The following is a 15952-nucleotide window of genomic DNA, read 5'->3' as shown; positions in this document are numbered from 1 at the left end:
CCCCACAAGGAGCAATTGGTCCCCACACCGTAGTATGTGTCAGGAAAATCGTCCCCACAAGGTATTGCAAACAAACACACACACACACACACACACACACACACACGCACGCACGCACGCACACACACACACACACACACACACACACACACACATTCATACCAGCTTTAGCTCCTTTTTCAGTAACATCATGGTATTCAATGTTCCATGAGTCATGAGCTGCTTTTAATCACATTATAATAACCCATTGTGTCACTTAGCAGCATAGAAGCTGCAAAACCACCAGACAGATCATTTGTTCATCACTGAGCTGAGAAGCAGATAAAAGGAAGTTACTCGAAGAAGGTGTGAAAAAATATTTTTGAAAAAATTAGAAGTTTAAGTATCAAAAAGGAAAAAAGTTATTTTGCAAACTTTAAACACAAAACTGCTCACAAAAAAACTCAGATTCACATCAAGGTCTTTCTTTACATTATGTAATATTTGTTAAAGTCACAGTATTTTTATAACCACATTCAGAGTTTTGTTCATGAAACAGGTTGAAATGTTTGTGCAGTGGACAGGAAATAAAACCCACCAACTGCTGCGGTCAAAGCTGCTGCTGCTCTTCTGAAGTTTGTGATAAAGGGAAGGAAACACACAGCTATACTGAGAAGCATAAAACATGCTGGTGTCATTTCTGTGTGACAGATGTAACTTCTGCTTCATTCTTCTAGATAAAACAACGTAGAAACCTTTCTGATGAGCAGAAGGTCTGGATGTGAGGATGGAGAACGCTCTGCTCTGCATGCTGGGATTTTTCTGTAAGTTCATCACTGACTTCATGTTCAATGATCAAAATGTTTCTCAATGAAGGAATTAGAGTTTATCATTATTTGATCTGTTTCTCTGTCATCTTGACAAGAAGTGATGTGTGTTTCTAACCCTATATGTTGTCTTGGTGTTATCATATAAAGACGTTAAGTCTTATTGCTATTACATTTTTTATCTCTGACTTTATTTCTAAAAACCAAACCATTTTTACCTGAAATGCTGCTATAGTTAAAATATATTTATTTTGAGTTTAATCATGTCTGATGAGCTTTTATTCTTCATTGCAGTTCTCAGTAATCTCATCTATGTAAATGCTGAAGGTAAGAATCAGTTTTTCTTGTTTGTTTTTCATTCAGTTTATGATGAATTTATAATTAAACACCAACTTTAAGCATTTTTATGCATTTTAAACAAAATATATATTTTTATCAGTTTTATTTGATAGCTAGTTGAACAACATTGTATCGATTTGTGTTGAAATAAAGATCTTTAAGTACAAAATATTAACCGTTGATGAACATTTTTCTCTCTATTTGATCATCTCAACTGATTCGAGGGAATCAGGAAATAAAGACTATAATCAGGAAAGAGACACGGAAACAAGTCAGTAACTGTCTGGTTTCAAGATCAAACTGTCTAACTCATTTAATGGCTGCCTCAGCATCTTATATTAATCATATGAAGTTAGCATGTTTATAAGATGTTAATGTGTTTAAAACTGAAGATTCACATGAGAGGAACCTTAAAGAGGAGAAAGGTTTGTGCTTTTCTGTAAAAGTTGAAAGGTTTTCTCTCTTCAGTGCCATCTGGTGTCTGTGATGTGAAGGCAAAAAGTTAATGTGGACAAAGTTACTTCCCTTTTCTTTACACTGACATTTATTAATCTCACCATCAGTCATTAAGACTTTACTATTTATAATCGTGCAGTTTTTTAGAAAATTATTCTGACTACTATTTCTTACATTTATAACAAATATCATTGGATTTGTTTGTTGTCTTCAATGAGTTTATTTTCTCATTGAGATTTCTAAAATACATCCAGTGATTTATTTGTGTTTTCTGTAAGTCAGTATTGGTCTGGATCAAAGGAAAGATTGTCTTTAAGATCCAAATATGTATTTTTTGAGATATTGGTGCAGTTGGTAGAACTGCTGCCTTGCAGCAAGAAGGTCCTGGGTTCGATTCCCATTCTGGGGTCCTTTGCATGTTCTCCCTGTGCATGGTGGGTTCTCTCCAGGTACTCCGGTTTCCTCCCACAGTCCAAAAACATGACTGTCAGGTTAATTGGTTTCTCTAAATTCTCTTTAGCTGTGAGTGTGTGTCTGTGTCTGTGTTGCCCTGTAATGGACTGGCGACCTGTCCAGAGTGACATCTGGGCACCAGCATCCCTCCTGACCCCCGTTTGATAAGGGTGTAAAAAAATGGATGGATGGATTCCTGGCATCATCAGCATCACTAAGAGTGTTTAAATATAAGTTTGGTGAAATTTGTGAACAAATCAAACTTAAACACAAAGATTATTAATAGCAACACAACAATCAAACTATGAAGAAGATTCTTTGGACTGTCTAATTAAATCCTAAATTTAAAATTTAATCTTTTATCTCTTTTGAAACCATTAAATCTAATTTAATACCATTGACATGCTTGATATATGAATGTTAAGACTTTAGATCTGTGGTCTGTGTTAAAATTCCAGCAGTAAAATAAAAAACCCTCTGATAAAGTCAGATTTAGAAACTTCTGATCTGGTTGGTGGATCTTCAGCTTTTCTCTCCAGTTCATCCTGCAAATGTCTGCAGTCAATAAATGACTTAACAGTTTTCTTGTGTGTGTGAAGGTTTCAAAGTTTCAGGCACAGGAAACAATTATCTGCTGGAGCTGATTTATTATTTTTAAGCTCAACACATTTTCCTCTTGTGATAAATGAAATAATCTGCCAGTGGAACTAATAGTTTTTCATCACTAGTTCAGAATCTTTTTTATTTGCTGATAAGTTCCTTGTAAGTTTCTCTTGTTTTATTTCAAGTGTTTTAAGATATTTGCATTAGAAACTAGAAGAAAATATTTGATTAGATTTTGTATTTTAGATTTTGTATTTTTGCAAATACATTATTTTTTAGATTAAAAACCTGCAACATTTCTGCAATTTTTAGAACAATTTATCTCTATAGTCTGTGAGGATCCTGGTTCAGGAAGATGTGCAGGAAATCATGATTTCAGCTAAATAACTACTATTGCTGCCTGATGATGTTTATCTGTATTTAATAGTGTAAATGATTTAATTAATTGTTTTTTAGTGTGCAGTTTCTCCAGACCACAAACAAACATTTGTAACTCCAATCATTTGATGATTTGACAGATTTTTATATTTTTTAACTGATTCAAAGGAAACAACTACACTGACCTCAGGTGCAAACTTCATACAGGAACTTGGTACAAAATATACATTTTTATGTTTGAAGATTTTTGAATGAATATATTCTTTTAATTTCTGTATCATCTGTGATTACTTTTTGTCCTTAAAAATCGACTAAATTTCTGTTTTGTCATATTTACCCATGGACACAATAAATGATTGATTCTTGACATGGCAGGAAATGTTTATATGTTACATTTCTAACCAGAGATTCTTTATGTGAACAGATTCCATTAAACCCACTGTGACCCTGAAACACAACTGGTCTGAGATATTCAGAGGAGAGACGGTCACTCTGAGATGTGAGATCAGAGGAGGAGGAACTGAGTGGACGTATTATTGGAAAACATACGACAGTGACTATCAAACATCCAGTGAATCCATATTGATAACAGCCTACAGTGGAAGATTCAGGTGCTGTGGAAGAAGAAACGATGAATCAACACAAGAGAGTGATTATTACTCATTAACTGTTTGTAAGTAATCTGTTATTGACATGAAGAGACTATTATAAATGTTTCATCAATCTCATTTAATCAGCAACATTTTTCCTACCTAGAATTTTATATTGCTTTAATATTTTAAAGTTTCAGACAAAAACTAAAAATCAGCTTTTCCTGCTGCTTAAAATCATTTATTGATCAATTTTTTAAAGAAAAAATATCATATTGCTATAATCATCTGCAGAAGTGAATGTTTTGTCAGTAAAAAACAATGTTATAAATGTTAAACTTCATTTCTGTCATATTTATTTAAAATCAATAACCCCAAACTGAGAGAAAATATAAACATGGAGGAAGTTTAAAAACAATCAGTTTTAAATATGATCAAAAGATTGGAAGGAGCATAGAGAACAGATGATTGGACCAAGACTTTTGATCAATACGGTCTCTATTTGAGTAAAATGTCTCTCATATAAAATCACTCCATCTTTAATTGATCCAATAAAAGCAGGTAGGAGGCAGATTGTGATTCTCTGGTCCTGCTGCAGTTTTACCACTGTGGTTCCTCTGAGTTCAATTCATCTGATTGTCTGAAAGTTTAGGAAAATCACAACTAGACTAAAAATAGTTCAGGCTTTAGTTGTCAGCAGCTGTTTCCTTGTTGAATGACTGAGAAGTGATTTGTTCAGTAGAGCTGATTTCCAGCCCAGTTCTCCTGACTGCAGCAGAACATTAGAAGATGTTCTGGTTCAGTTTTTTTTTCATTCTGATGTTAAAAACTCTTCCTGAGTCTTTCAGTCTGGATCTTCATCCTTCTGGACCTCCTGCTTCATAAATATACAAGTTGTAGCATTAGAAATTATCAGATTTTTTTACTGCAGATTTGAGATTTTGTTTACATTTTGCTTGAGGTTTTGCTAGATAACACTCTAGAATAAAATATCTAGAGTGTTATTATTATATTTTTTTAAGATATCAGTTATTTCATAATTATTATAAGCATGATGATAGAACAGACCTGTCAGTTTTTGCTAAGGATTCATTATTTGTGTTTGGTTCTAGTGGCTCCAGATTGTAATCTGAATATTTATTTGTTTTTATGTTTTGCCTCAACAGATAATAAACCCAAAGCCACAGTAACACCAGTGACAACATCCCTGCCAGTAGGGGGCAGTGTGACACTGACTTGTTCAGTGAAGGTCTCTGCTGGCTGGAAGATTCACTGGTACAAGAAGTCAGTGTATAATAGATATGAGTTCATCACAAACAATGAACCAGGTGGAGTCCTCAGTGTCACACAGGAAGGTGTTTACAGCTGCATAGGAGGAAGAGGAGATCCAGTTTTCTACACTGAATACAGCGATGAAGTCGACATTAAAACTGGTGAGTTTAATCATTTTAATCATCAACCTAATTAGAGATTCAGTTTGGATCTTCAGTTTCTGTCCCAGTTCTATAGAAATAGTTCATTTTTGAACCAACAATATCAAATAATAACAAGTGAACCAGAATAACTGGAGAAAAAAAGAGTATAATTACAAGCCTATTGGTCACTGAAACAATGAACAGAATGAACCACAATCTTCACTGTGAGATCACAACAATCAAGTCAAAGATGAACTGTTGACCCAATCAGATCATTTCCTTATATTAAATAAATCAATCAGTAAAACAAAAATGCTGAGCAGCTGCATAATCCATCAAATATGAACATGATGCTTCTGTCAAGATGTCGCTGTGCTAAAACTCTGTTCGAGGAGACCCCATAAGGGCACATCCTCACATGGATCAATGTTTTCAATGTTTTTATCTTTTTATTTTTTAAAATCTTTTTCAAAATCTCTTTTTCTGTTTTTATTTTTATCTTAATCATGTAAAGCACTTTGAAATGCCTTCCTGCTGAAATGTGTTACAAAAATAAAATTTGATTGATTGTCATGATCAGATGTCTGAGACTTTAGATATTTCTTGTTGGACATTTTAAACATAAACCACATATATGGCTCTGCTGCAGTTAATGGAAAATTTGCTGTATTATATTTTACCTGTATGAATGTGTCAAAGACTTTAACTCTCAGGTAAAATCTGTTCTCTGCTGGAACTGATTTGTCATTTTGAGTTTTAGATGTAAAATTGCAACAATGCTGCAATTTGTGACATAATATGATTAACATCAACACAGCAGGAAAAGTTTTACTGCTAATGTTTTGTATTACTACATTTCTAACCAGATATTTTTTATGTGATCAGTTTCATTTAAACCCAGTGTGACCCTGAAATCCAGCTGGTCTCCAATATACAATGGAGAGACGGTCACTCTGAGCTGTGAGATCCAGGGAGGAGGAACTGAGTGGACGTATGAATGGAAACCAACCACGTTAAATTATTATCCAACATCCAGTGAATACAGGATCAGCAAAGCTCACAGTGGAACATTCAGCTGCAGAGGAAAAGGAAACCATCAGTTCACACAATGGACTCAATACTCATTAACTGTTGGTAAGTAGATCATCTGTTATAGACATTAAGTTAATATTTACAATGTTCCATCAAGTTGCAATTAAAAAGGTCACTTTTCTTAACATTTGTTGACCACATATTTTAGTTTAGTTTTTCAAACACACAAATTAAAAATCAATGTTTCCTTTTGCTTCAAATCATTCATTGATCAAATTCTAAGAAATAATAATTTTGCTGCTGAGGTGCAGTTTTCTCAGTAAAGTGTTACACAGAAGTGAAGTTTAAACTTTATAATTAAATCAAATATTTTATGTCCCTGATTATCTTATTATCTCTGTAAGACTTTTAAACCAGACCTGCTTTGTTGCTGCAGAGCCAGACGTTCTTCTAACCTGGCAGACTGGATTTCAAAGAGTTATGATGAATAACAGGTTGATGCTAAAAGATAAAGATTTCTTGAAAAATATTGAGGAGCACTGACCCGTTACACAATGTGTGTTTTATGTTTTTGACAGTTCTATAGCAATAACATAATTTCAGGTGACATTTTGTATAATTCTGGATTTATGATGAATTACCTGTTAAAGTAACTGTTGAGAAGTGATTTGTTCAGTAGAGCTGATTTCCAGCCCAGTTCTCCTGACTGCAGCAGAACATTAGAAGATGTTCTGGTTCAGTTTGGTTCAGTTCAGCTCTGAAGGGATTTGATACAACATGATTTGATTCAATCACAATCAGATTATTATGATTTTAGTGTTTTATCAGTTAATGTGTTGACTAAAAGTAAGTTCTCTAATATGAATAAAGTTTGTCATAACCTCATTTTCTAAGCAGAATCTCAGAGAGGAAAAAAAGAGAAATTACGTCTCTGTAACGCAAGAACAAATTATAGCAGCCAAGTGGAAATATTCACTCTAATGTGGATTATAATTATGAAACAGCAAAGGTAGATGTCATATTTTCGGGATTCGGGAAATACGTGATTTGTACCATTTGTTCTGTGGGTTTTTTATGTGGGTCGGTGCCACTTAAACGGCTGTAAAGTGAAGGTTTTGGACCTTAATCTGACTAACTAGTTCGGGCTGAAGCGTTGCTGCCCTCGGTTGTTCTTAAATTACCTGCTCTGTATCGCTTGGACTGCATGTCAAATGTATTTTATATAATTATCACATTAAAAAAAAGCTAAGAAGTTGCCTATAAATAACTTCATACTCCGTATAACACAAACGCAAACATCAACACACACGTATTGACTTACCTTGTGCCGAATCGTTGCCTCTGTTCTCAGCCTGTTCCCGTAGCAGTGGATTTCCTCCTGCATTATTTTCCTCCAGCAAATTATTCCAGTGAATGAAGCTCGTACAGCTCCCGTTTAACCTCCGTCTTCCCATTTCTGACGCTGGATCTTCAATATCCTCAAGCTTTGAAGTAGCAGGCAGCTACAAACCGGGTGTTAGCTGTAGTGGCTAAGTCTTGGCTACAGTCCTCTGTTGCCTTGATTTCAGCAGGAAAATGAAAAAAACTAAGCACTGGATGGTACCGGCAAAGTACTGGACACAACGGCACACCACAAAACGCAATTGTTGTACCAGTAGCTCACAGATATTTAAAGTTTTGCGTCTTTTTCATGGTACAGATCTTGCAGCTTTGGGTAAAAACAATAGGAGCAAGCAGGACCTGGAACCAATCTATGTGGCATAAATTCAAACGGAAATACGTCACCACCTCTCGTGGCATATACCCCATTGAAGCTGTTTGTCGTAATGATTAACAATGATTCCTGTTATGTGTTGTTAATTGGTGCTGTGTAAATGAACCAAACTGAATGTTTTAAAACTAGTACAATTTTGATGATTTTGTTCTTTTTTCTTTTCCTCAATCATCAGCAAATAAACCTGCAGCCAAACTAACAGCCAGTAATACAATCATACCACTAGGGGGCAGAATAACACTAACCTGCTCTGTTAGTGGATCTGATGGCTGGAAGTTTGATTTGTTCAGACGGCAGTCAGTGGATCATACAGGTCAGTTCATCAGAATCAATGAACCAGATGGAGTCTTCATCATCTCTGTTGAAGGTGTTTACAGCTGCAGAGGAGTAAGAGGAGATCCAATTTTCTACACTGAAACCAGTGATGAAGTCACCATTCATGAAACTGGTGAGTTTAGTTTCTGTTCATCACTGAAACAACAATTATCTTGAACTTGTAAAACGTCTATAGAATGTCCTCATTCATGGAATATGACATTAAGTGTAATATTGTATTAACTAATCATTTTAAACTGCATTTTGTTGCATGAGTTTGATGTTGAAGATTCACATCAAACTGTTATTAAATCAATCAAGTTTAAAAGCTTTTAACTGTATGTTGTTTTCTTATTTCTGTTATCTTTTCTACTAATGTTAATTATTTCCTACATTTAGAATTCACTGTTTGTCATTTCATTTCTATCTCCAAATTATTCAGTTTTAATATATTTTTTTTCTTAAATCAGTTTGACCTCTAAACACAGAGAATCACAGCCTTCTGACAAACGAGCAAATGTTTTAGTTCTGACTTTGTTTTTGTTACATTTCTAACCAGAGATTTTTCTATGTCAACAGTTTCCATTAAACCCACTGTGACCCTGAAACACAACTGGTCTCAGATATTCATAGGAGAGAGAATCACTCTGAGATGTGAGATCAGAGGAGGAGGAACTGAGTGGACGTATGAATGGAGACCAAACTACAGAAACTCTCCAACATCCAGTGAATATAAGATTATTGCAGCTGATAGAGACAAATTCAGCTGCAGAGGAAAAGGAAACTATCAGTTCACAGAGTGGAGTGATGATCTGTCATTAACTGTTTGTAAGTAGATCATGTTATAAAACTGAATGATTATTTACATTTTTTATCAAGTCTCTTCTTCAGTCATATTTTCTGATACACATTAAACTTTTCTATGTTGTTGAAACATTTTAGTTTAGATTTCTAAACACATGAAATAAAAATCAGCTTTAATTAGTGATTTTAGTTCTTTCTTGTAAATATAATTCTAGATTTAATGTCAATAATATTTAAGAGATTATGGTTAAAAATAAAACAACTAAAGCTGATAGAAAAACAAAAACTCTTAAATTACTTAAAAAGTCTGAAGGATCATTGAAATCAATCAGTTTTAAAAGTGACAAAAAGTTTAGATTCTTGCATTAGAGAGTTTAGAACTGATGGACCAAGACTTTTGCACAATCCTGTCTACATTCCTGGAAAGTGCTGATGAACAGCAGATCCTGCAGTGTGTAAAGTTTGTGTGTACGGAAAAAGATTATGTTTCTTTATTATATTTTAGTAAATATGTGAATACATAGACCAGATGTTCATTAAAACTTTGACAGTGTAATGAGAAAACAGTTATATTGATATTTTATATAAAATTAAAGGAAACGTGTCCCTTCAGTCCTGCTTAGAGTTTATTATTTCTGTTTGATTTTAGTGGTTAAATTAAACTATCAAAACTTAAAGTGTGATTTATGGGAATAAAATGTTTTCTTTAATGGAATAAATTTGATTTCTTTGAATTTGGACAAAAAAGGATTTTATAAACCTGGATATTAATTGGACATGTTTGTCTTATAAAGTAAACTGTGATGTTATTTATTAATTGGTTCTGTATAAATAAACCAAACAATGTATTAAAACTAGTAAAATTTTGATAATTTTGTTATCATTGTCTTTGTCTCAATCACCAGCAAATAAACCTGCAGCCAAACTAACAGCCAGTGATACAATCATACCACTAGGGGGCAGAATAACACTGACCTGCTCTGTTAGTGGATCTGATGGCTGGAAGTTTGATTTGTTAAGACGGCAGACAGTGGATCATACAGCTCAGCCCATCAGAATCAATGAACCAGACGGAGTCTTAATTGTCTCAGATGGAGGAGTTTACAGCTGCAGAGGAGGAAGAGGAGGAAGAGGAGATCCAGTTTTCTACACTGAAACCAGTGATAAAGTCACCATTCATGAAATTGGTGAGTTTAGTTTTTGTTCATCAATGAACAAATGAGCTCTGAATCTTGAATTTCTGTTCAAGAAATTCAGGATTCTTGAATTTCTTGAACAAAACCAGCAGTTTGACAACCAGCAGAACAAAACTAACTAGAGTAGAATAAAATGTAGTTTATTTATGATGCCTGAGATTTAAATTAATCTGTAAACGGATTTAAGATGAGAGGCTCATCCTTTATTATATTTTGTGTCATTTGGTGGTAAAGTTGTTTCTTTATTGAATCACATTCATCATGTCTGTTTTGGAGATTTTCTCACAGCTTTATTTAATTTAGGATTTTATGTTTCCTAATTTTATCCTAGGGCTGCACAGTGGCGCAGTTGGTAGAGCTGTTGCCTTGCAGCAAGAAGGTTCTGGGTTTGATTCCAGATCTTTATTATTAAAGATGTATAAAAATCAAAGTATTATTTTCAACCAGACATTTTAAAGATATTTCTGTTCTCAGATGAAATCCTGTCTTGTTTCCAGATCCTCGTCCAGCAGCTTCTCTCTCAGTGAATCCTGACAGAGTTCAACACTTCAGATCTGAATCTGTGTCTCTGAACTGTGAGGGAAAAACTGCTGAGTGGAGAGTGATGAGGTTTATAGAAACAGGACAACTATCAGACTGCTCCATCTGGGGGAAAATGACTGGATCTACATGCACCATCAACATGAACCTGTTTCATAGTGGAGTTTACTGGTGTGAGTCTGGATCAGGAGAGTTCAGCAATGCAGTGAACATCACTGTACATGGTAGGTCAAGATTTATCATTGTTTTCCTTCTCTTTACTTTGAATTTCAGCATCAAAGGGCTGATGCGCATACTGTTTTAAGCACCTTTAAATATTAATTATTTTTTTCCTAAATTGTAATGTCTAAATATTTTATCATCAAGGATGTCCAGGCAAGTGTATCTGAAGAGGTGCAATGACTAACAAATTAAAATAAAAACATTTTGATTTAAATTTAGGTCAAACTTATTGCTCTTATCCATATTTGCTTCTCGATTAAATATGTTCTACTTTAATAAAACATAAACTAAAACTTTACCTGATTTCTGTCAACAACAAAAATCAGCCTGACCTACTGTGTGGTCAGGCACTCAGTCTGGGTTTAAGGTTCCCAAGTTGTCTTTTTGAAAATGACATGATGTATCAATAACAAAAAAAAATCACTGATTCTTTTAGTGTTTAACCAAATTGTGATTTTATATTTTAAAAATGAAAAACTTTCATTTTGTGAGATTCTTGTCACTCAGTTGTTTTAAACTCTTGTTTGTCCTCTGTTGTGGACATCTGAACGCTCAGCTTATCTTTTATTCATAAATCTGAATAGAGGAAGCAAAAATTTGACTGAGAGCAGATTTCCATGGAAATAATGAGAAATGTGCATTTACATGAGTTACACAAGAAAAAACGCCAAAAATCATCAAAATCATTCTAATGGTATAGTTTTACATGGCATTGACAAGTGGTCATAAATCAAACTGACAAAATGTAAAAAGATATGTGGTCCTGATCCTCATAGGTGGCTTAAAAAGAAAATACTCAGGTGACAAAACAAATATGAGGTATTAATATTAAAACAGATGTTTTATACTTGAAGTATGAGATAAAATATTAATTGGATATCATTTTTGTTTAAATGTGTTTAGTTCTACTCCCACCAATCTGACTGAATGTCATGATTCTCTGATTATTTTAGATGATTCTTCTGCTCCTCTCCTGCTGAGTCCTGTTCATCCTGTGACTGAAGGAGATCCTGTGACTCTGAGCTGCAGAGATAAAAAACAAAATCTTTTCTCCAATGTGTTTTTCTATCATAATGATAAACTCATCCATAATGACAGCAGAGAGGAGCTGAAGATCTCTGCAGTGTCAAAGTCAGATGAAGGTTTCTACAAATGTCAACATTCAGGAAAAGATTCACCAAGGAGCTGGATGTCTGTTAGAGGTGAGGAGGAGGAAAATGTTTGAATTTATAAAAAAAATCCCTTTATCTGTTCCTAATGAATGATGTCATCACGTATACAGATAAATGATTTCTTTATTTCCAGCAGCTGTACCCAGTCCTATCAGCTCTCTTGTCATGTTCATCGTTGGACCAGTTGTTGGAATCATTCTGATTATTCTCCTGATCTTGTTGTGGCGCTGCAGACGGTCCAAAGGTGAGTGTGTGTTCTCCTCACACTGGATCCAAAGGATCCAGGAATATTTAATTATTCCTGACCTTACTTCTTTTATGATACAAAATGGCAGCAGAAGGATTTGAATAATAAAATGTGACAAATATCTTTTTTCACAGACTTGTGCTGCATCAGGTGAGAACATTGTCGTAATTTTTTCTCCCTTGCAGAAATAGTTTGGGTTTTTTTTTTTCTTAAACGAGTTTCATGTATTTATTTTATTTCAGATCAAAAGGCTCACAGAGCAACAGTCAGACCTTCAACAGAAACCAGACTGAACATCATAATTACAGTTCCCTTCATCACGGTCAGTTTATTTAGATACATTTTCTTACAAATGTATCTTAACCTCAGTGTTTCTACTATAGATGTGGATCATCAATGAATCTCTGCTGCTGACCCAGACTCCAGCTGCAGATATTATACAGTTTCTATGTGTTCATGCAACACATCTTAAATGCAGTGCTATATGTAAAATGATGAGATTATGTGATGCAGTTATTACTGTTTATGTGCTGCTGTCTGTCTGCTGTGAAATTTGTGAACATTTATTTTAGCTATGAATTTTCTAAATATCTGTATTGTGACTTTATGTCTGGTTGATCTGCTGCTGCTGTTTGGATCAGAGATTTAACAATCTGAAGAAAAATGACTTGCTGTTTATGGTCAAATTAATTACATGTTTCTCTTTTCAGGTAATCCTCATCTTTATGATACTGTCAGCTCTCCTGAAGCTGCTGGAAATGGTAAAGTAAATATTTTCAAGCTGTTTTCATATTAAATTATTGGGTCATTTACAGACAATTACCTAACAAGAAAACGTACATATTTCAGCCTCAGATGAACCCAGAGACGTTACATACACTCCCATTGAACTGAAAACATTTGGGAAAGAGAGTGAGTCCCACATGTCTCCAGTCAATAAAATGACTCAGAATGATTTTATCCAATATGTTGTTGATTATTTTATGATTTTTCCAGAGAAACATCCTGCACCAGAAAAGGGCGCTGTTTACTCTGAGGTGAAAACAGGAGCTGCAGGTACAGTTGGTCTTTTTAGAGAAACGTTTCTTCATGTCAACTTTACACTGCAGGTTATTACAGCTCAGCTATTGTATGTCCTGTAATTCATCAGTTCTGTGTGAAAGGAGATAAACTGATCAAACGTTTCCTGAGATCTGTTCTGTTTTCAGACTCCACTCCAATGTATGCTGACATCAAACCGAAAAAGAAAGATAAGAAGAAAAGAAAGGGTAAAGTCAACATTTATCTGCTGTACTTACTGCTCGTAATTTTACAAACTATATTTTATGCCATTTAATATGTTGCAGTATATCCAGTTATAATTGCTCTAATTGTCTTCATTTGACTTTTAGTTTTTAAAATCTCTTTGTTTCCAGGATATCTGGGTCCGGCAGAGGCAGTAGTTTATTCTGACATCAGATCAGCTCCAGGTCTGAGGAACAACGCTGCCATGTAGGCTGGAGGCTCTGATGGTTTATTCTCATATTTAGTCAATCAGTCAAAATAACTTCTTTGATCACTCAGCATTTTTATCTCTCTCACACAAAGTCAGTGAGAGAAGCTGTTTAAGCCATAAACTATACACATTTCAGATTGGTAGCATGTTTTATGGCTCATACATAAAGAAACTTAAATTTGGTTGAATGTTTGCTGTGTGACATGATGAAGCAGATATTTGTGTAAAATATGTGATGTGATTTTTTATCTTCTGCTCCTCTTGAACATCATCAATATTTTTGAAATGGCAGCATGAGAATATTTTACCTCATTTTGATTCTGTATGTGTTTTTATATCTATTTTTGGAATTTGTCTTTTTGACCTTTGCTTTTATAATGAGCGCTCTGCTGCAGTGATTGTTTAAAATCCTTCTACTGTTTCAAAATAACATGTAAGTGTTTGACATGCAGTAATATTTATGAAACTTAACTGCTTTCCGTTAATTTTCCAGTAATGATTTCAGTAATATGCTCAATTTTTCAGAATAGATGAATGTAATGCATTTTATTTAAATGTAAATAAATGACATAATAAAAAAAATATAGTAATATTTGCTTAAAAATGTTCATAGACACAGTTTAATCTGTTTAGAGTGACTAAATATTCTGTTGTTTTTTTGTTGTTTAATCAGTCATGTTTATTGTCAGCTTAAACTATGATACTTATAAAAGCCTTAGCTAACATAATTATACTGTGTACTTTCAATAAAATATCAAAAACATGAGGGGATTTTTTTCTTCCTTTTGAGTAAATCTAAGTTAATTCAGTCTGTATTGTTTCAATGTCTTTTTCATGTTTATGAATTTATATAACTTGTGTAAAATGATGAAATTAGTAGGAATCATTTAGTTGAAATTTTCTAAATGAAACAGTTCACTGTCTTATAGTAACATTAAAGCTACTATAATGGCTCTAGTGAAGGTTTATGATCACTTCTAATTTAACGTGATTTATTCGTAATAAATATGGATTTGATCTGTTGACTTTTGCTTTTCCTAGGTAAAAATTTAATTATATTCAACCAAGATTCTTACAGGGGTTAAATAATTATCCTCCTTATACATCTAAATGAAATGTAGCGCCTCAATAGATGAACTCTACAACTGAAACGATGAATTTCTTTACAGAACACTCATTAAATAATTAAAATATTGCTGGTATTCACAATAATACTAAAGTAAGATCTGCTGCAGTTTCCACCATCTTTTAAAGTTCGTCTTAAAACTCATTTATTTTACTTGGCTTTTAACTCCTGTGGGATCTAGTTTTAGAGTGTATGTTTTTGTTTTTAAACTGTAAGAGTTTTTTTATTTTTTTTTTATTATGCTGTGTTTTAATGTACAGCACTTTGTATCAGCTGTGGTTGTTTTAAAGTGCTTTATAAATAAAGTTGGTATGGTATGGTATGGTATCTGCCACCAGAGGTCAGTATTTCAAGCATAAATGGAAGTTGATTAGAGATTTTAAGAATAACCAAATGTGAAACTTACATTAAAGTGTTTTTGGCGTTTTAAAGGAGAAAAAAATCACATTTACACCAAGCAGACTGGACACCACCTTGAGTTCAGTTTATTTTTACCAACTTCTAACATTTATGATTTTCATTAGCCTGGCTGTGAAGAATTGACCACTTGACTTCTCTGTCTGGTGTCTTTGACATGGTGTGTGTCAGAGTCCAAAGAAAACACACAGCATGTGTGATACATGTCTCATACGTGTCTCATGCTGAAGCCTGGATGTACGGAGACAGAGAGCTGTACACGGACAAAACCAGAAACACAAATTAATGGAGTGAAAATAGTCTCAAAATATCTGTGTGTGTGTAAAAAGATTTGTGTGTGTGTAAAAAGATTTGTGTGTGTGTAAAAAGATTTGTGTGTGTGTAAAAAGATTTGGGTGTTCATAAAATGTTTTGTGTGTGCTTAAGAGGATTTGTGCGTGTGTAAAAAAAATCTATGTGTTTAATACTCGATTTGTAAAACTTAAGAATAAAATAAGAATCATTTAGATTAGCGGTTCTCAACGTGGGCGGTACCCCGTTATGTGCGCGAGGTGTACGGGAAAACATAATCG

The 15952-nt window shown here is 34.0% G+C and overlaps 2 protein-coding genes across 2 annotated transcripts; both read left to right on the top strand.

Moving 5' to 3' along the window:
• The first annotated feature begins 559 nt into the window (after positions 1 to 559).
• Positions 560 to 8636, top strand: LOC108167171 (uncharacterized). Its single transcript, XM_081599956.1, has 5 exons — positions 560 to 803; positions 1101 to 1133; positions 3460 to 3708; positions 8022 to 8294; positions 8632 to 8636. The coding sequence occupies exons 1-5, from the start codon at positions 767 to 769 to the stop codon at positions 8634 to 8636; spliced, it is 597 nt and encodes a 198-aa protein (XP_081456082.1). The 5' UTR covers positions 560 to 766.
• Positions 8637 to 10677: 2041 nt separating this feature from the next.
• On the top strand, positions 10678 to 13678 carry LOC103480266 (uncharacterized). Its single transcript, XM_081599955.1, has 9 exons — positions 10678 to 10925; positions 11877 to 12125; positions 12229 to 12339; positions 12477 to 12492; positions 12585 to 12664; positions 13053 to 13103; positions 13192 to 13254; positions 13339 to 13398; positions 13551 to 13678. Exons 1-9 carry the CDS (start codon positions 10766 to 10768, stop codon positions 13676 to 13678), a joined length of 918 nt encoding a protein of 305 aa, XP_081456081.1. The 5' UTR covers positions 10678 to 10765.
• Positions 13679 to 15952: the final 2274 nt, after the last annotated feature.

The sequence above is a fragment of the Poecilia reticulata genome, chromosome 18 (genome assembly GCF_904066995.2).
Source record: "Poecilia reticulata chromosome 18, P_reticulata-male-v2, whole genome shotgun sequence".
NCBI lineage: Eukaryota > Metazoa > Chordata > Actinopteri > Cyprinodontiformes > Poeciliidae > Poecilia > Poecilia reticulata.
This window is presented reverse-complemented; position numbering and strand designations above follow the sequence as displayed.